Below are 21,243 nucleotides of genomic sequence, written 5' to 3'. Positions count from 1 at the left end.
AATTGGAAAGCCACTGTGTTCCCATTGCAGAGCTGTCTACTCAGAAGAGTTTTATATAGATGAATTTATAATGGATAAAGATGGATAAGTGGAGGATAGAGATGGGTAAGTGGAGAATGACTGGGCCACCTCTATGCTTGGAAAAGTCTACCTAATTTTCATTGAACAGTCTCCAAATTGCTTTTATTCAGTTACTCCTTTATAATGTTCTTTATATTTTCAAATCTATTCTGGCTTTTCAAACACTTATTTTATGTTTGAGGCTTATCTTTTCTAGGCAAGAAAAATTAAGATCTGAACAGTAAAATACGACTAAAATAAAAACATCATTGAGTAAACATTTCATAATCTGTATGTCCAGATAGAAACCATTACTGTTAATAGAATTAAGGAGCTGACTTATCTAAAAGAAATTTTAAGATGTTAAGCTACCAAGAAAGGCAAATTAGATTAAAGTTTAAAAAACAGAACATGTACATACTGGTGTGGGTTATTTGACTAAACAAAGTGGCAGCAATTTGATACAGAAGGCTCCCACAGTCAGGTAAAAAAGCAACTCAGGGCAATTTTAAACAGAAAAGAATTTCCACTGCACAGTGATTCCTTTTCTAACATAAGCTGATATATTAAACAAAACTCACAAATTTCTGTTGAATACTGCTACTCCTATGCAAATATTTTACAATGCTAGTACTATAAAGAATAAAAACATAAGAGAAATATGGTTTCCGCTTTCAGGTAACTTTGATCTAACAGAAAGGATAAGACAAGCATAAATACTATACCACAAGATAAAATACAGCACTACTAGTACTACTGTTGTTATAAAGGAGATTCAGTAGATCCAAAGGGGGAATTAAAGCTTACATGAATATATTACATAATTCCAGGAAAATTTTTTAGGAGATAAAGGACTCAAGTACCTATTAAAACCAAAGAAGTCTCGTATCTTCAAAATTAAAAAACAACAAAAAATTTTTTCAAAGAGTAGAAACTAGGAAAAAACCCTCCAAGTCTTTATAAATTTGTTGACTACTTCAAGTTCAAAACAATCCTGTTACTTCACCGATTTCAGTTCACAAAGTCTCCAGTGATTGCCCAAATTGGAAGAGAGTGACTGAGTTACAGGAATGTTTACACTGACTGCTTGAATTATTATATGTCACTGACTTGGAAAAGTTGGATTTTGTGTTGGTCTTGTAAATAAGCTTTCATTACTGCACCTATAAACTTGTTCAACTTTATTATGTGTAACTTGATGCTAGAGAAAGACCAAGAGCTCCGGAATCTGAAATTCAATAGTTACCAGTTACAATAATGCACGTGTTCAGTGTCCCACTTACATTTCCCACCTTGGTAAGTGGCCCCCGAAAAAAATAAAGAGGTAAAGCTCTGTCACTGCTGTTATATTAAAGTAGCTAAATTAAAAGTTAATTGGTCTTTCGTAATTATTTCATTAAATGAGTATTGGAACAGAAAGGGGTCCCAAGCACCATCTGCAAGTCATTTCATAGGCTGGCATTTGATTGAAGGGCATGAAATACTGTGGTTAAGAGTGCGGATTCTAGAGGCAGCCTGCTTGGATTGAAACCTGAGTTCTTTCTCTTATTAGCAGAATGATTTTTGTGCAAGTCAACCTTTCTGTGCCTCCGTTACTTCATCTATAAAATGCAGATAACAACAGTACCGGCCTCATAGGGTTGTTGCAGCAATTGAAAGCGTTAATACCTTACTGTGAAGCATTTGAACAATCTTAGCTATTATTTATAACTTGAAGCCCAGAAGAAATAATGTGACTTGCCCCAGGTCACAATGCTAATTACTGGCAGAACTGGGACTGGCACCCAAGTCTTTTGGGCTTTAGGGCAGAGCACTCTCCATTAGATAATGTGTCTCTGATGGAGAATGAAGGGATGTTTTAGCAATTTTATCCTTTCTCAGCTGGTATTTCAAAACATGTCTTGAAAAAGAAGTCATTTTTGACCTTCTGACCTATGTCCCTTACTGGTCAACCAGTTACACTTTGGGCACCGATATTTATATTCAGGTTGCAGACTTTCTCTCTGATGTGTACTAGCTTCAGCCTGGTTTATCTGTGCACCTATTGTGTATCTAGAGCCACTGACTGAGCACAGATAATGCAGAAGCAGGGAATCAGGAAACCACGGGACCAAAGGAGAGGGAAAAAAAAAGGAAGAAATTGTGGCGGAACAAATAATCAGTAATCATGAAATAAATTTCCTTGCAAGTTAGTGACTGGTTCTGAAAACAATCTCAAAAGAAATGTTTTGTGGAAGGTGCTTTTTTCTGAAGGACAAGACTAATTTAATGATTTAAGTACATTAATTATAGACATACACTATATACAGAGAAAAATAATAGCACCCAAACTACAAAAACACTTTCCATTTTTTTTTTAGAGCTCAAGAGTAAGAGGAAAACTCCTAAAGAATATGAGGGAAAAAAGCAGTGTTCGACAGTAGTTACAACTAATTAACATGATGGGTGTAATTTTAAATCAAGACCAATACATCGTAAATCTACAAATACAAGGCTGTGTGCTTTTGAGTTTAGCGGTCATATATTAACCGAGGCCTTGAGGTTTTTGTTTCGTGCAATGAGATCAAAGGATAGAAAATGAAGCAAATAATATTAAGGTACAAAACGAGGCTGACTGTGCTGGTGAAACACTCCAGTGACTATCGCTTGCTTCTGAATACAGAAACACCCAACAGCTTGATTTCCCAGACCTGTATTTACAATGAAGGGAAAAATTACATGACATATATGGATCAGTGTCTCTTCAAAACAAAGTAATAAACGAGTGCTTATTCTCTAAAAGTTTCCTTAAAAGATGCTGGTCATAATCAACCCAAAGAAACATTTTTCAATCCTGTTTCTATGAAAAAAGGACTTTACCTTTTTGCTGCAGTGGAAATAACCAGACAACATAGGTAAAACATGGGTTTGAGTAGATGACCATGACACTATAGCATCAAAAATATTTTTTTTTTTTTTGCAATGAGTTTTGCCTTAATAGGTTTTAGAAAGTTTTATATTGTACTATGTAACAGCTAATTCATTTACAACTAGTGAAAGGTGATGCTTACAGTTCTTTTCTCTAAGAGGCCGGAATAATTTTTAGGACTTGGATAATTCTCTTTTAGAACTTGGATAATTCTCTACTGTTGGATTCACAACGCCTTTTTTTTTGTTTTGGCTTTTTGGCTTTTAGGGCCATACCTGCTGCATGTGGAGGTTCCCAGACTAGGGGGTCCAATTGGTGCTGTAGATGCCGGCCTACGCCAGAGCCACAGCAACTCGGGATCCGAGCCGTGTCTGCAACCTACACCACAGCTCACGGCAACACCAGGTCCTTAACCCACTGAGCAATGCCAGGGATCGAACCCAAGTCCTCATGGATGCTAGTTGGGTTTGTTAACTGCTGAGTCATGATGGGAACTCCTGGATTCACAATACTTTTTACATAAATATAACTTGGTCTAATATATAGACTGCTTGTACTTCATTAAGTTATAGTAGGGAAATAACCTTATTGCATTATTTTAGGAATAGTTCTACCGGTTCTTTTTTCATTTCTTTCTTTCTTTGTTTTTTAAGGGCTGCACTTGTGGCATATGGAAGTTCCCAGGCTAGGGGTTGAATCAGAGTTACAGCTGCCAGCCTATGCCAGGAATCCCAGCTGCATCTGTGACCTACACCACAGCTCATGGCAATACCGGATCCTTAATCCACTGAGCGAGGCTAGGGATCGAACCCGTGTCCTCATGGACACTAGTTGGATTCGTTTCCACTGAGCCACGAAGGGATCTCCTGATTCCTTTTTTAAGCAGACAAAGAAAGTATTTCAAGGAAAACTTATAGGGCCTAGTATGAACTGAAAACAAGCTATGAGATCTGACCTCTAAATTTTAAACTTAAGAAAAAAATACTCAAAGTAATTTTGTATATTCCATTTGTTCTTTTTACTTAATGTGGAAAACATCACCTGATACACACTCTGAGCAGCAGGAGAAAGACAACATGGCGTTCTCAAAGAATTATCAGCAACAGAACCAAATTAAAGATTTAAAATATCATATGCAGTTATCAATCTACGTCAACTATTTCCCTCTGCTTCCTACACAAACATCATTTAAAGACAAAAAAAAAAAAAAGGGCTTAAAAATAATTTAACCAAAAGGGAAATGGAAACATAGAGACTTATTAAAACTTGCTTTAGGTAATTAAGTAAAACTGACGGTAACAAAGGAATTAAAATTCATCCTCTCAAAACACTTGTTTTCTCCCTGGATCACAGGAAGTAGGTCCAATGGAGTTAACCTACTATGGAGGGAAACTGTGAGAAAACACAAATCTAAAGATAATAAAATACTTCTGAAACATACTTTCATAGAATATTGTTATCACGGTATTCTACTTATCAACTATGAAAATTCTCTTTTTGGTGCTGAAAAATACTCTAACACCCCTTGGGAATATCAACAACATTCATATTAGATTTTAAGAAGAAAATTTAAATACCCGTTTTAGTCTTTCATTCTCTTCCATGAATTTTTTGGCAGCCTTGTTGGTACTTTCTGCTTGACTTTTAAGTACTCCTTTGTTTGATAACTCTTTTGCCAGCTGAGTAATAAGGGTAACCAGGCGTCTCAACACTCTAAGAAAATAAAAAAATGTCAGAGTAGTGTATCAGAAACTGCGACCTTAAGCAGTAATTATCCAGTGACTCCCCTTCGGGTATGGGTGTGGAGGCGGGTGATGTTTAAGGGAAAAAACCATATATGTATAAATATATATATTTGGCTTCACTCATGGTATATGCAAGTTCCTAGGCCAGGGGTCGAATCTGAGCTGCAGGTTGAACCAACGCCACAGCTGCAGCAAAGCCAGATCCTTAACCCACTGCACTGGGCTGGGGATCAAACCCATGCCTCCCAAAGACATGGACATGTAACCCACTGTGCCACAGGGGAACCTCCAGAAATATATACCTATTTTTAATCCAAGACTTCTAGTCAAAACAAGCCTATGTCTCATTTTTTTAAAAAAAAAATCTTTGCTAGAAGACTAGCATTTGTAATGAAGATTCAGTGGTACCTATTTTCTTTGTAGAGGCCTTTGGCCAGGAGAAATAGAAAACTGAATTTCAGTGTGGCAGGGCTAGGAAGAATTTTAATTTTACCTCAGTTCAAAATTTGCTATTTAAAGAGCACTATGTGAGGCTGGCCAAACCTAAAAACTATTCACTGACTTCTATTTATGGGTAACTTCCATTGTTAGCAGTACTAATCATTATCTTCAGTTATTCATTCAACAGATTATTTTCTCAGGGACTGGTTAAGTGTGAAATGCTGTGCTAGGCCCTGGGGACTTGGCAGGAAACAAGACACAGTTACTGCTCTCAAAGAGATTAGGTTCTAGTTGGGGAGGCAAGAGTTAAAGCAGTATTTAAGGAGTCCCTGTTGTGGTGCAGTGGAAATGAATCTGACTAGCATCCATGAGGATGCAAGTTCGATTCCTGGCCTCGCTCAGTGGGTTAAGGATCTGGCATTGCCATGAGCTGGAGTGTAGGCAGCAGATGTGGCTCAGATCTCGTGCTGCTTTGGCTCTGGCACAGGCCAACAGCTACAGCTCTGATTAGACCCCTAGCCTGGGAACCTCCATATGCCGTGGGTGCAGCCCTAAAAAGAAAAAAAAAAACAATGAATGACACTTGAAAAGTACATATACCACACATTCTGTGGGAGTGTACAACAGGAGACGCACCTACTATGGGGGAATGTTGCTTATGGATCTCAGCTTTCCTGAGAAAGGGGCTGAAGGGTGAGTTGAAATTAGCCAGAGAAAGAGGAAAGGGAAGAGTTTGTGCCGAAGGAAAAGCTGGCATGAAGATCCTAAAGCAGAAAGGAATTAGGTATACAATCAGAACTCTGATGCAGAATGAATGAATGAATGAATGAACAAACGAGCAGTGCAGGGCAGTGTGGGTGGAACGCGGCAAACATGTCAGAGAAGCGTATGAGAGGAGGCTCCAGAGAGAAGCAGGGGCCAGACCATGCAGGGCCTTAGGGGCCTATCAAACCTACAAGCCATGACTATGATGTAATATTTGAGTGTGTCATCTGAGTTCTTTTATAAAGATGTTAGCAGACGAAATAGCCCAGAAGAAAAAAAATCTATATAAAATAGGCAGAAAAAAATGAGAAACATAAATCATGTTTTAAAATTGTGCTTAAAAAGGCAACTTACAGCCAAAAAAATAATGAAAATCCAGAAATGTAAAGATTTCTTTGAGACCTAAAGAGTTTCATTTGTGTATGTTCATAGGCAGCAGGTCTGCTAGCTGAGCTCCTTTCAATGGCATGAGCTGAGGAATACTTTCTTACTTCTCTTACAGCATCTATTAGAGAAAAAGAAGGAAATATTACTTTCAGCTTTAAAGAATACAAAGTTATTATTAAAATGGGAAGCAGTTTTAGAATAACTGACCAAACTTTTAGACAATGGACTACTTTAGGTGGAGGCTCTCTGTCTTTCCTCTGCAGTACCTGGGAGGGTATCACACTCAGTAAGTGGATAGTGGTAAACTTCGAATGTCACTGCATTTTGCTTTTTACTATTCATCTGGTACTCACCATCACTGCGCTCTCACCTCTAGCTATACTGCATCTATTATCTTTTACTTTTTCTAGCCCTAACAGGTTGGTTAAAATTCAACCTATTGACAATAACATATATCCCACCACGACCAATTCCAGGAGACTATCTCATTTCTCTTATTGCACTAGTATTTTATTATATCTATTATTCCCCCCCTTTTTTTTCTGGTCTTTTGTCTTTTTAGAGCTGCACCCTCAGCATTTGGAGGTTCCTAGGCTAGAGCTTGAATTGCAGCTACAGCTGCTAGCCTATGCCATAGCCACAGCAACACCAGATCCAAGACACATCTGCAACCTATACCACAGCTCATGGTAATGCTGGATCCTTAATCCACTGAGGCCAGGGATCAAACCCACAACCTCACAGTTCCTAGTCGGATTCATTTCCACTGTGCCATGACAGGAACTCCCCCTCACTTTTTTTTTTAAAGCTGAAGTATAGTTGATTCTCAAAATTTCAGGTGTACAGCAAGGTGATTGAGTTATATATTTGTATTCTTATGCATTTTTTTCATTATAGATTATCATAAGATATTGAATATAGTTCCCTGTGCTATACAGGAGGTCCTTATTTATTTTATATATAGTACACTATTACTTTAAATTATTTATTAAATTGTTGAGATTTTAGAAATAGTTGATTACACTGATGTTTCCACTGACATAGATGGGTTAAAATGAGATTGATCTATGGTGGCACATGGTCTCCCAACTGGCTTGTGGATGGCACCTGCTCCTGGAAATGTTCAGATAGCTGCTCTTTGACGCATTTAATTCTGCTAAGCCTTTAGATTCAGGGGAATCACTTCTTTCTAATGGAAAACAGATTTCATATTATAGCATCTATAGTGCACTCTTAGTCACTGGATTCTTGTAGTCCTAGGGAATATATCTGCTTAGAAGTCACAAAGGCCATCACTTCTTTCTAATGGAAAACAGATTTCATATTATAGCATCTATAGTGCACTCTTAGTCACTGGATTCTTGTAGTCCTAGGGAATATATCTGCTTAGAAGTCACAAAGGCCATTGGAGGAGTTCCTGTCATGGCTCAGCAGTTAGCGAACCCAACTAAATCCATGAGGATGCAGGTTTGATCCCTGGCTTTGCTCAGTGGGTTAAGGATCCAGCGTTGCTGTGAGCTGTGGTGTAGGTCGTAGACAGGGCTCAGATCCCACGTTGCTGTGGCTCTGGCATAGGCCGGTGGCTACAGCTCCAATTCGATCCCTAGCCTGGGAACCTCCATATGCCACAGTTGCGGCCCTAAAAAAGACAAAAAACCCACAAAGGCCAGTGGAGTTAACCAAGTAGGTTGCTCCTTTCATGTGGCCATCAGCATTCACAGGAAAGAGTTATTGCCATACAGGAGAGAGATTCTAGGTGGAAAATCAAGGCCATTTTTACCACTATTCTAATTAACTAATTATTATTTTTTTGGCTGCACCTGTGGCACATGGGAGTTCCCAGACCAGGGATCTAATCCGAGCCACAGCTGTGACCTACGCCACAGCTGCAGCAATGCCGGATCCTTAACCCACTGTGCCAGGCCAGGGATCGAAACTGCGCCACTGATGAGACAACACTGGATCTTTAACCCGCTGCACCACAGCAGGAGCTTTAAAAAAAATAGCAGCTTTATTGAGATAAAATTCACATACCATAACATTTACCCCTTTGTATAATTTGTGAATAATTCAGTGGTTTTGAGTATATTCACAAAGTTGTGTAACCCTCACATTAATATTTTCATCAACCCAAAGAAAAACCCTTATATTCCATAAGAATATCATCCTTCCCCATCCCCCATCTCCTGGTAAACACCAATCTACTTTCTATTTCTCCACTTTTGGCAATTATGAATAATATTGCCATGAACATTCATGTATAATTTTTTGTACTGACACAGGTTTTCATTTCTCTTGGTACAGACCTAGGAGTGGAACTGCTGGATGACAACTCTACATCTAACTTTTTGAGGAACTGCCAAACTTTTCCAAAGCAGCTGTATCAGTTTACATTCCCACAAGAGGTGTATAATGGTTCCAATTTCTCCACATCTCCACCAGTACTTGTTATCTGTGTTTTTTTTTTAAATGATTTTAATTTTTTTCCATTGTAGCTGGTGTTAACTGTGTTTTCGATTACAACCATCCTGATGGGTATGAAGCGGTTTTGTTTTGTACTCCCCTGATGGCTAATGTGTTATGGATCATTTCACATGCTTATTGACCATTTGTGTATCATCTTTGGAGAAATGTCTATTCAGATCCTCTACCCATTTTTTTTTTTTTACTCACTTTTAAATTGGGTTATTTGCCTTTTGATTTGTTCTCCAAATGTCCATTATACTTTTGGGGCGGGGGCAAAACGGTGGCATAGGGAAATTCCCAGGCTAGGGGTCAAAGTGGAGCTACAGCTGCCAGTCTACATCACAGCTCATGGAAACAGTGGATCCTTAACCCACTGAGTAGGGCCAGGGATTGAACCCGCATCCTCATGGATATTAGTCAGCTTCATTTCCGCTGAGCTGCAATGGGAACTCCTTTTATACATTTTTTTTTTCAAACTGGGAGTTACATAATGGGCATTCACTGCATATATTTATGTCTCTTTGGCCTCTTTTTAATGTAGAATACACACAAAAAGACACTGACTAAATTGACAGGCCAATTGTTCTATAGAGTCCACATATTCTAGATTTATCTGCCTATGGTGTAGTAATTTATCTGACTGTAGTAACTTGTTTCCAAAAAAAAAGTAACTCCTGTATTTCCAAAAAACTAGGCATCAGATATAAAGATGTGATTGGATCAGGTTTAATACTTTTGGCAAGAATCCTTCATGGCTGATACCATAAAATTTAGCCTGACCCATACTTTTTGTTGCTAAATTTGATTACTTGATTAAGATGATGTATTAGAGTTCTTAAGAGAAACAGAACAACAGAGTGGGTGTGGGGCAGGGGTGGTGGAGAGGGAGGAAGGGAGGGGAGGGAGATACTTACTTAAAGGAACTGGGACATATAACTGAGATATAATTCACATACTGTAAAGGCTTTTTAGGTCCAGTATTTTGAATGGGACTAAGCTGAATCCACAGATCATTTTGGGAAGAATAAACACTGTAATGATAGTGAGTTTTCTAACTGATAAAAATATCTTCACTTATTTTCACCTTCTTTAATTTCTTCCAGCAATGTTTTTGTAACTTTCATTGTTGAGATCTTGTACATCTTTTTTTTTTTGTCTTTTGTCTTTTTGTTGTTGTTGTTGTTGTTGCTATTTCTTGGGCCGCTCCCGCGGCATATGGAGGTTCCCAGGCTAGGGGTTGAATCGGAGCTGTAGCCACCGGCCTACGCCAGAGCCACAGCAACGTGGGATCCGAGCCGCATCTGCAACCTACACCACAGCTCACGGCAACGCCGGATCGTTAACCCACTGAGCAAGGGCAGGGAGCGAACCCGCAACCTCATGGTTCCTAGTCAGATTCGTTAACCACTGCGCCACGACAGGAACTCCCGATCTTGTACATCTTTTATAAAGTTCTTTTCTAAGTTTTTTTTTTAGGCTTCTTAGTGTACTTATAAAAGGAATTTTTAAAGATTTCACTTTCGAATTACTGCTTATAGTACAGAAATGCACTTCATTTTTTTTCTTTCTTTTTGGCTATGTACGTGGTATGTGGAAATTCCCAAGCCAGAGATCAAACTTACACATCAGTGACCCAAGCCTACAGCAGTGACAACACTGGATCCTTAACCCACTGCACCACCAGGGCACTTCTAGGGCTGTTTTATTTTTAACTTGTAATCCTTTTGCTTTCTATTTTTTTTTCTTGACTTATTATTATCTTGGTTAAGAAATTATCACTTAATTGAGTAAAAATAGTGAAAGTGGACATCTTTGTCTTGCTCCCAATATATGGGGCTAACTTTCTTTTCTTTTTTTTTTTTTGTTTTTAGGCAAGAAATAGATTTATTAGGACAGGACGCTTGTGAGAGATGCAAGCAGGCAGGCATGGAAGCTTTTGGGGCTAACTCTCAAAATGTGACAAAGGATGATGCTAGCTCTAGGTTTTGCAGATGCTCTTTATCAGAATGAGGAATTTTCCTATTTCTAAGTTGCTAACTGAAAAAAAAAAGATTCAATGTTTTCAATATGTTATAAAATAGTTAACACAATAAGACTAGTTAACAACTATTACCATGAATAGTTACAGAATTTCTTTTCCTTGTGATAGGAACTGTTAAGATCTACTCTTAGAGTTTCTGTTGTGGCTCAGTGGGTTAAGAACCTAACACAACGTCTGTGAGGATGCGGGTTTAATCTCTGGCCTCACTCAGTGGGTTAAGGAGCCAGCCTTTACTGAAAGCTGTAGTGCAGGGCAGTTTCAGCTCTGATCTGGTGTTGCTGTGGCTGTGGTGTAGGCCTCAACTGTGGCTCCAATTCAACCTCCAGCCTGGGAAATTTCATATGCAATACAGCATTTTAAAAATTTAATTTAATTTAATCACATCTGCAGCATGTGGAAGTTCCCAGGCCAGGAACTGAACTTGCTCCACAGACCTTTAATCCACTAGGCCCACTGGGGAACTCCTACAATATCATATTACAGACCACAGTCACCATGTTGTATATTACAACGACTTGTAACTGGAAGCTTGAATCTTTTGACTCTTTGCACCCATTTCACTCATCCCAATGCCTGACAACTACCAATCTGTTCTCTGTATTTATTAAGCTTGATTTTATTTTACATTTTTAAGATTCCACATATGAGTGAGATCATACAGTATTTGTCTTTCTCTGACCTATTTCACTTAGCATAATGCCCTCAAGGTCCATTCACATAGTCACAAATGGCAAGATTTCATTTTTTTTAATGGCTTAGTCATTTCTCACATTGCCTCAATAATGTAGTAAAAGCATGATAACCACTACAAAACAACTAAAAACAACAAACAAAATAGTACTTATGAGTTATTGTGAGCAGGCCAGAGGAACCAAATAGTACTATGCAGGTCGTTATTCTTTGGCAATGAAACATGAATAATATACCTAAATCCACTATGCAAAAAAATACTAAAGATTAAGCAATACCATCAGAGAATAAATGTAAATAGTCATAGAAGGTACTTGTAGAATGAATCACTTGCATAATAATGAAGAGCCCATGTCTGAAAGGTGGGGTGGGGGAAACAATAAGGGGAGGGTGTGACACAGTCAGTTTTCTATAAGTCACTTGGAAATAGTCTTTTCTGGGATCACTGTGGAAGCTTTCAAATTCCTGAGATGCATTTCTGCTCACACTAAATTTATTCTCCTGGGTTCCTGCTTCCTTTCTGCCTGTTCCAACTTGCTTTAAAACACACACAGATGCACTCACACTTTTCAGTTAGTACCGGCTCGAGGAACATAAACACCTTGTAATGATTACCTTATTGAGAGATAACCAATAAGGAAAAAAAAAATCCAAAATAAAAGATGAATTAAGTTTGAGTAATTCAAACTACTGGGTTTGGATTATTTATACCAATGGCAGTCTAGTGGATGAGAACACTGGACTAAGTACTTACATACGTTCTGCACTTAAACCTTCTAACACCTCAGGGAAGCAGGTGTTACTACCCTACTGTTGTGAAATGGAAACACTGAGGCTTTGTGGCTAAGTCCCTATCTGCCTGTCTTTACCATCCACGATTAAAGCTCCTGCGTTCATCATTTATGTTCTGATTCTTTGGGAATTAATTACTCCCTTTGCCCACACAAGTAGGCTCCAGCCAGTAGTCAAGATTCTGCTTTGTGTCCCTGACCCCTGGCCATAGTTTATCCAATGAGGACAGGACACCTGATGCTAGCTGGTCAGATTTTTTTCCCTTAGAATTGGAACTGGGATTCAGAAATGGCTAGTGAATACATGTAGCTGGAGTGACAAAACTTGGCGACTGTATGATGCCTATTTAGTGCCCTGGGAGTAGAGTCTGGACAGATAAGGAAGAATGAAGTAGACCCAGGGAGAACTGCCAAGATACAAAAAGGACACTTCAGTGCCTAGGAACATGGCTTCCTTCCTTCCCTGGGCTGCTCTGAAACAACTCTCTATTTTATTTTAAAATTCCCCTTTCTTGCTTAAGTGAGCTTGAGTTGGTTTCTGATATAAGTAACCGAAAGAAACTTGGCTGAAGTTTCCCTTCCTTATACGGATATGTGACAATTTTCAGTAGAAATTCTTATGATAATTTTAGAGTTAGAAGGTCACAATATACTTCCAGAGCTGGTAAGAGCTTCAGAGATTATTTCCTCTCTCCTTACTTTGCAAATTGATAAGCCAAACTCAGATGAAATGACATTCCAAAGGTGTTTTAGTTCGCTGGTGGCAAAGTTGGGACCTGTTTTCCTTAATGTTTTTTACTTGCTTCGTGTTATTTCTTCTATGACTGGAGATTCAATCACTAACATTAATAACATACCATTAATGAGACAAGTACATTTTAAACTGAGGCACAAACCCATTCACACCCTGATACAATTACCTACTCATACCTTCTCACACCAGTTACTCCCAGTTCATAAAGAGGATTCCACTTCAGAGGTTGGTGGTATGGAATGTGAAAACATTTTCTCACAAAACAGTGGCATCCATGGTGGTTATGGCCCCAGGTCGGCCCCTGTAAAACCTACCTAACCCACAACATAATTCCAAGGGAATTCTGAGGGAAAAGATACTCTGCAACGGGTATCAAAGGCTCATGTGCCAAGAGGTAGCTGGGTAATCTCGGACAAATTAGTTAATCTCTCAGCTACTCCTAAAAAACACAGTAATTATTTAGAATCATGGAATTTCCGGTTTGACAAGAACCTTAAAGGTCTACTTCTAATTTCTAAGATACTTGTTATCATGAATTTTCAAATATGCTGAAAAACTAGTATAATAAACATATTTCCACCACATAGATTCAACAATTGTTAGCGTTTTGCCATATTTGCTGTACTTGTCCTTTTTTTTTTTTTTAAACCATTTGAAAGTAAGCTGAAAACATAATGACACTTTACTTCTAAATATTTCAGCATGCAGCTCCTAAGAATAAAGATATACGCCTATGTTACAGCTATTGGTAAATGTTTTCTATAAAGGGCAGATAGGTTTTAGACCACATGGTCTGTTTCAGCTTTCCCACTCTGCAGCTGTTCATGGAAACATGCACAGATAATACATAAACAAATACACGTGGTTATATTCTAATAAAACTTTATTTATAAAAATAGGCATTTGGTCTGCAGGCTGTAGGTTGCTGACTTCTGCTATATAATAATAACACTGTTATAACAACTAAAGTTAACAATAATTGCCTCAATATTATCTAACAATTAGTCCACACTCAAATTTTTGTAGTCTTCAAATGTCTGTGTCGTTGTTTTTCAATCAGGATTCAATCAAGATTCACACCCTACATCTAAAACTCCTTTTGAGGGCCTACTGATTCTATTCCTCTGTTTGTCTCCCTAACAGCTAGGCCCTATGGGTGCCTAGGTCCCTACAATAACAAAGAATTGTATAACTGCTAACTGAAAACTAGGCTATGTATCGCTGCATATAAATCTTAAAACAATGTCAAAGAGATGAAAAACCATTGTACTCTGCTGAAATGTATGCTTAGCATACAGAACAGTAATATCTATCAATTACCTATCAATATATCAATTACCTAGTCTATACGCTATCAATATACTATATAACATAAGGTCAACTGTATACCAAAGGCACCATAAACTTAAATAAAAACTAATGAATTCATTAATAATAATGATAATAACAATTATAGTTAAGCTTAGTCAAAGAAGGAATCAAGTACTTACCTAGAAATAGAACAATCAATAGGACTATAATAGTAAGAAAAGCCTTGTTCCAGAAAGTTGCAATTTTACCCCAGACGCTAAATGAAAAAATCTTCTGCCATCTGTAAAGCAATATGATTACATTAGGTTTAACAAAAATTAAAAGAAAATTTTCAGATACCTTTCTAAATACTGAATTAACACTTTGGTAATTATGTAGTGAGTGAAAAGAATGACAAAATTTTAAATTTTTATGTCATATTAGAGAATTATCAGTTCTTATCAAAAATAATGTCTCATGAAATATAGGACAACTTCTTGCAAATTTATAATAATATGACATTTGCTTATCTTTGGTCTCGTGGCTTAAATATTCTAAAGTAAAAATAACTGAAAGTAAACACACATTGGGAGTTCCTGTTGTGGCTCAGCATTAACAAACCCGACTAGTATCCATGAAGTTGAGGGTTTGATCCTTGGCTTTGCTCAGTGAAGTAAGGATCCGGTGTTGCAATGAACTATGGTGTAGGTCACAGACTCGGTTTGGATCCAGGGTTGCTGTGGCTGTGGTGTAGGCCGGCAGCTGTAGCTCTGATTCAACCCCTGGCCTGGAAACTTCCACATGACCAAAAAGAAAAAAAAAAAATATATATATATATGTATATATGATCAAAATCTTAAAAAGGAGTTCTTACAGCAAAATGTTAAACTCCTGATAGAAGTTATCAGTTTATACCTTCCCTAATAAGGATAATAACTCAGAAATAACAAATATTTATTTTCCTAACAACTAGCAACACTTCAGGAGTAGGGAGATCTGACTCTCTATCCTATTTATTTTTTTAAAATAAAAATAACAGATTCATTTTTAACATCTACTTCAAGTAAAAGAGCTTCTCTACTTTTACCACAGGTAATTTAAAAAATCACTGAGGTGTTATACACATCTTAAATATGTGCCTTGATGGATTTTTATGTATCTATATACCCATGTAATTACCACCCAGATCAAAATCTAAATATGGAGAAAATGAAATAGGGAAATAGTCTAGATAGAATGAACAATATAATCAAAGAAAGTGTGGTAAAAAAGCATCGATTATAAATGGCAATGAGTGGAGTTCCCGTCGTGGCGCAGTGGTTAACAAATCCTACTAGGAACCATGAGGTTGAGGGTTAGATCCCTGGCCTTGCTCAGTGGGTTAAAGGATCCGGTGTTGCCGTGAACTGTGGTATAGACTGCAGACACGGCTCGGATTCCGAGTTGCTGTGGCTCTGGGGTAGGCCGGCAGCTACAGCTCCGATTAGACCCCTAGCCTGAGAACCTCCATATGCTGCGGGAGCAGCCCTAGAAAAGGCAAAAAGACAAAAATAAATAAATAAATGGCAATGAGTGACAAAGTATTCCATCGCACAATTCGAAGTGTAACAATCTTTGCACAAGGGCATTTAAAATGAGGAACACAGAGTTCCCATTGTGGCTCAGGGGAAATGAATCTGACTAGCATACATGATGATACAGATTTGATCCCTGGCATCGATCAGTGGGTTAAGGATCCAGTGTTGCCTTGAGCTACGGTATAGGTGTATTCTGCAAAGCAAATAGTCAAATTCTTACAACTTAAAAAAGTTTTAAGCAGTATCTGTCATGGTGCAGCGGAAACAAATCCACCTAGGAACCAGGAGGTTGTGGGTTCGATCCCTGGCCTCGTTTAGGGGGTTAAGGGTCTGGCATTGCTGTGAGGTGTGGTGTAGGTCGAAGACACGGCTTGGATTCCGAGTTGCTGTGGCTGTGGTGTAGGCTGGCAGGTGTAGCTCCGACTGGACCCCTAGCCTGGGAACCTCCATATGCCGCAGGTGGGGCTCTAAAATAAAAGCAAAAAAAAAAAAATAATAATAATAAAAAATAAATTAATTAAAAAAATAAAAAGTTTTAAGATTATGTTTTGAAAACAACTCTAATTAATAACATGACATTGGTGGAGCGAGGGAGATTGATACAGATGCAGTTTCTTTTGCTTCTATGCTTCTGAACCAAGGACACTATTCAAATTTTACATTACAGAAATCTGCATCTTTAGAAAGAACACATGAGCGGCAACACCTTGATCTAGGTCCAAATGCAAAGTCACATTTGCAGTAAAAAAGGGAGCACAAAACAGATCCCCTACAGGGAACAACTAGAAGTTTATAAGGCTAATTCAAGGAAAAGCTAATAAGAGCTACTATATGGAATCCTCATTATAGTTCTGTTGTAAGCACTTTTACATGTTTTGGCTCATTGAATCACCTCAACCACCGTAAGAGGTGGATGCCCATATTACCTCAATTTTACAGATGAGGAAATTGGCCAGAGAGGGTAAATAAACACCCAAGCTCACATAATAGCATAGAGAGCTGGCATGCAAACTCAGGCAGTCTGACCTCTGAGCATGTATGTGTTTTGTTTTGTTTTGTTTTGTTTTTGGCCAAGCCTGCAGGATGTGGAAGGTCTGCGCCCAGGGATCAAACTCACCACACAGCTGGTACCGGAGCCAAAGCAGTCACAATGCCAGAGCCTTAACCCACTGGGCCACCAAGGGAACTCTCTGAGCATGTGTCTTTAACCAGTGGGTTATGTGAGAAAAAAGTAGACAGACAAATTAACTGAAGACTGAAGGCTTTTCTTTGAAGACTATGGTGATTATACACATAAAGATGAAAAGGTGTGGATACACACAGCAAGAACATATCGTAAATGATCTGTATGCATACATATTTTTCTTATGTACATTTGTATACGAGAATATATTTATATAATGTATGTACATATACACACATCTATCAAATAGCTACTTGATTAGGATAGGAAAAAATTATATTTGGCAGGAAGATAATGATCCATAATTTATGGGCCATCTTTCATGGAGAAAAGATCAACTGACAAGAAAAACTCTGTCAATTCTTAAGCCTTATTTACAAGTCAGATGTTTCTTTCTTTTGAATGTAGGATTCTACTGTTGCAAATATTGCCAAAAAACTTAACAGGGTCTTACTGAGGATTTGAAACAAAATTAACAGGATAAGAGATAGGATGATGGAAAAGAAAGGCTGAAAGACAGATTCTTGTCCAGAAATGCCACAGATCACCTAGATAACCTTAGGCCATTGTACACAGAATGAGTGGGCTGAGGGAGTTCCTTGTGGTGCAACAGGTTAAAGATACCAAATTTTTACTGCTGTAGCTCATGTCACTGCTGAGGTGCAGTTCAATCCCTGGCCCAGGAACTTCCATATGCCGCAGTCCAAAAAAAAAAAAAGAATGAATGGGTTGAATAAAATCATCCTGAAGACCCCTTCTTATGGTATAATTTTCTCTTCTGTAAGGAAAAATAATGACACAGCTAATAGATAAATACAGAAGTGAGTAGAAATCCAGGCAGGAAAGATGCAAGTTAAAAGTTGTGAAAGATTATCAGACCCTGAGTGTAGATAAAAACTTTCATAAGTCTTTTCTGGTCAAAGGATTTTCCTAAATTTGAGTAGGTTATCTTTAGGATCTCATTTATGAAAGATTTTCTTTCATGTGAACAAATGTCATGAAACATTTTTTTTTTTTTTTTTTTAAATGGCTGTACCTGTGGGTCCAGGAATTGAATCTGAGCCATAGTTGCAGTAACGCTGAATCCTTTCTAACCCATCGCTCTGGCCTGGGGATTGAACCTGTGCCTTTGTAATGACCCTAGCCTGTTGCAACTGGATTCTTAACCCACTGTGCCAGAATACAGAGGGAACTCTTGCAACTTTTTTTTTTTTGGTCTTTTTAGGGCTGTACCAGCAGCAATATGGAGGTTCCCATGCTAGGGGTTGAACCAGAGCTATAGCCACTGGTCTATGTCATAGCCACAGCCATGTGGGATCCAAGCTGTGTCTGTGACCTACACCACAGCTCAAGGCAATGCTGGATCCTTAACCCACTGAGCAAGGCCAGGGATCAAACCTGCATGCTCATGGATACTAGTCAGATTCATTTCCACTGAGCCACAATGGGAACTTCTGTCTTGCAACATTTTTATACAAGTATTTCATCATGGAATCTGGATTGAAAACTGAATAAGTGGATCCAAGGCTTCAATTAAAATAGTATTTAATGCCTTGTGAAGGTCCTTTATTAGCATTTATAATATATTTTCATTAATTCTGTGTGACGATAAAGTAGTAAAAGTGCCATTAAACAAACATTAATGAACTAGTGAGGCCAAAACTAAGAAACATTTATAGGCTTAAATTTCTTTCTTTTCTTTCTTTTTTTTCAGGGCTACACCTGTGGCATATGGAAGTTCCCAGGCTAGGGGTTGAATCAGAGTTGCAGCTGCACCACTATCAGATCCCAGATCCTAGCCAACTCTGAGACCACAGCTCACAGCAAAGGCGGATTCTTAACCCACTGAGCGATCAAGGATGGAACCTACATCCTCATGGACACCAGTGGGGTTCTTAACCAGCTAAGCCACAACAGAACTCCTAAGCTTAAGTTTCAAATCGTCATTCCACTGTCCCAGTGAAACCACTTCTGCATCCATGCTGTCCTGGAAACATCATTTACCATTTACTTTTATTGAGTTCATAGTTCTAATTCAGGTCAATAAAACAAAGGTAAAAGCTGATGTGACAAGGCAGGTGTCAAAAGTATGACTAGTGCTTTATTACATCTATTAATCAACAGAACCAGAAGGCCTACGCCCTTTTCCTTTTAGAATGGAGTTATGTGTACATATAACTTTTATATAAAGTGATATTTTAATATGGTTATTATACATTACCTAATTGGTGTGTGAGTTTATCTTAAAAGCACCTTTTATATAATCACTTAAACTCTTAATCTGAAAATTTTTCCACGACACACTAAACCACCTAAAGAGGTAATGGTAAATTGATTATTGTAAGGATTTGGAGGTTTCCTACCTCTGAGGAGGAATAAAAGGTAGACAGAAGATTAAAATGAGTCCTATTTCAGCGTAAAGAAAAGTCGCAACAGCCGCCCACTGAAGTGTCATTTTTTTTCTTCACACCTAAATAGAGAAAACATTTTATTTTACTCTGCCGCCTTTCTGGGTTAAAGGCCAAGCCCCCGGGGAACAATGCTCCCTCCCCGCCGCCGTCCGACCTTCCCCTAAACCGGAGGCGCCCGGCGGTGATCCGCCGCGGGGCCAGAGGGGAGGGAGCAGGACAAGGATGGGCCTGGAGGCCGGGTCTCCACCTCCCCGGCAGCTGTGCAGAACCGGCCCGGGAGCCCTGGCTGCGCCGCGGCCGTGCTTCCCGTCCACCTTGGCGGCGTCAGCAGCCTAACGCACCCTCCGCTAACGCCCGCGCCCTGGGGGCCCTCCCGCTCCGCGAACGCGCCGGGGGCAAGACCAGGCCCGTGGCCCAACCGCGCGGGGGGGGAGTGGCGCGACCCCGCGCTCCACGCCGCCTCGGGCACCGCGGCCCCCGGGGCCCCCGCCGGGCCTTACCCCGCCAGCCGCCGCCCGGCTGCCCGCGCTGCTCCGCGGCCGCCGACGCGAGGGACGTCACACGCCGCAGCGGGGGGAGGGGAGCGGGGCGCGCCCCACCCTGACCCGGCCCCCGGCCCCGGCCGCCGAGCCGCCCGCTCCCTCTCCCCGCTGGGGCCTGGGTCCCCGCCCCCGCCGACCGAGGTTGGAGGTGCGAACACGATAATTAGCAATAATTGTTTTCTAATTGGTGGTGGAGTTCGTGGGTGACTGACTCTTCGATCCCGTGCTTGGGGCTCCCAACTACAACTTATGCGCGAGAGCCAACTTAAAATTTCTGTTTCCGTGGTAGGGGTGCGGTTAACCGACGTTCGGAAAGAGCTTGGGGCAAGGCGCCTGAGCGGGAGCACTGGTGAGGGTGCCGCTAGTTCAGGGGACGCGTCTAAAACGCTCCCCTTTCCTGGTTCGTATTTTGCCATAGGTAGTTTCATGGTCCCGAGTTAGGCCATGTTAAAACAGCAAAGTAATTTGATTGGGTAGTTGGGCCGCATTTTCTTCTAAGAATGTAGCGTCAAAACACACTTCGTGTAACGTTTTCTGCTCTTGTTCAAGGGCTGGGAAGAGGAAATACATTATAGGGTGATGTTTGGGGACTGACAGGAAAGGAAAACAATGTGGGTATGGGTTTATTCTTCCAATTACTATTTTACGGGCTTTCAAATTGCGTGAATATACTCAAGTTATTAACGGTTCTCCCCAGTATTAACCTGTTATTAACGCACATGAAAGGTATTATGCTAGAGACAATTGTTTTGAGAACGTTAAAGAAACGATGAAAATAAAGGGGGGTGGTTATTGAATACAAAAAGACCACATTTAAGTCAGTGCTTTTTCTTCTCACAAATATACTTGATTACATAGAAACGAAATTTACAACACAAAATTAACCATGAGGAACTTAAAAAAAAATTCGTTTAGACTCCTTGCCTTTCTACACCGGTTCCTTGGAAAAGCTGTGCCCTTTAATTACGCTGTTGTTCTCACAACACTGAAGTATTTGCAAACATAAAAAATGACTTAAGTTTTGACTACAGCTTCCTATTTGCTTATACACTATTTACATTTAATGAAAAAGCCGGTTATCCTTAAAAAATCCCGCTAATTTTATAAAATTTGGTTGTGATTATCGCTGTACAACTATAAATGTAATAAAATTCATTGAGTAATTTAAAAATAAACAGAAATGAGAGCAAAG

General features: G+C 39.4%; 1 protein-coding gene across 6 annotated transcripts in view; it reads right to left on the bottom strand.

The window, feature by feature from the left end:
* The window catches only part of BCAP29 (B cell receptor associated protein 29), a 45,639-nt gene extending 25,092 nt beyond the window's left edge, over positions 1–20,547 (bottom strand). For 2 of the 6 annotated variants that reach the window (XM_021102602.2, XM_084977457.1), the window contains exons 1-5: positions 20,010–20,065; positions 19,462–19,568; positions 14,539–14,639; positions 6,274–6,424; positions 4,546–4,681 (exon numbers count right to left, since the gene is read on the bottom strand). In XM_021102602.2, coding sequence (XP_020958261.1) covers positions 4,546–4,681; positions 6,274–6,424; positions 14,539–14,639; positions 19,462–19,553 — 480 coding nt within the window. In that variant the 5' untranslated portion in view covers positions 19,554–19,568; positions 20,010–20,065. Of the gene's footprint in view, positions 1–4,545; positions 4,682–6,273; positions 6,425–14,538; positions 14,640–16,958; positions 18,357–18,440; positions 19,569–19,663 lie in introns of those variants that run through there. The other 4 variants (XM_021102603.2, XM_084977458.1, XM_021102604.2 and 1 more) reach the window with 4 other exon arrangements.
* Positions 20,548–21,243: the final 696 nt, after the last annotated feature.

This window comes from Sus scrofa, chromosome 9, assembly GCF_054392235.1.
Source record: "Sus scrofa isolate SSC_HxYL_T2T_F1_AM1 chromosome 9, Sscrofa_HxYL_maternal_Yorkshire_Landrace_v2.0, whole genome shotgun sequence".
Taxonomy (NCBI): domain Eukaryota; kingdom Metazoa; phylum Chordata; class Mammalia; order Artiodactyla; family Suidae; genus Sus; species Sus scrofa.
Note: the sequence above shows the minus strand (reverse complement) of the source record. Positions and strands in the feature narration are given on the sequence as shown.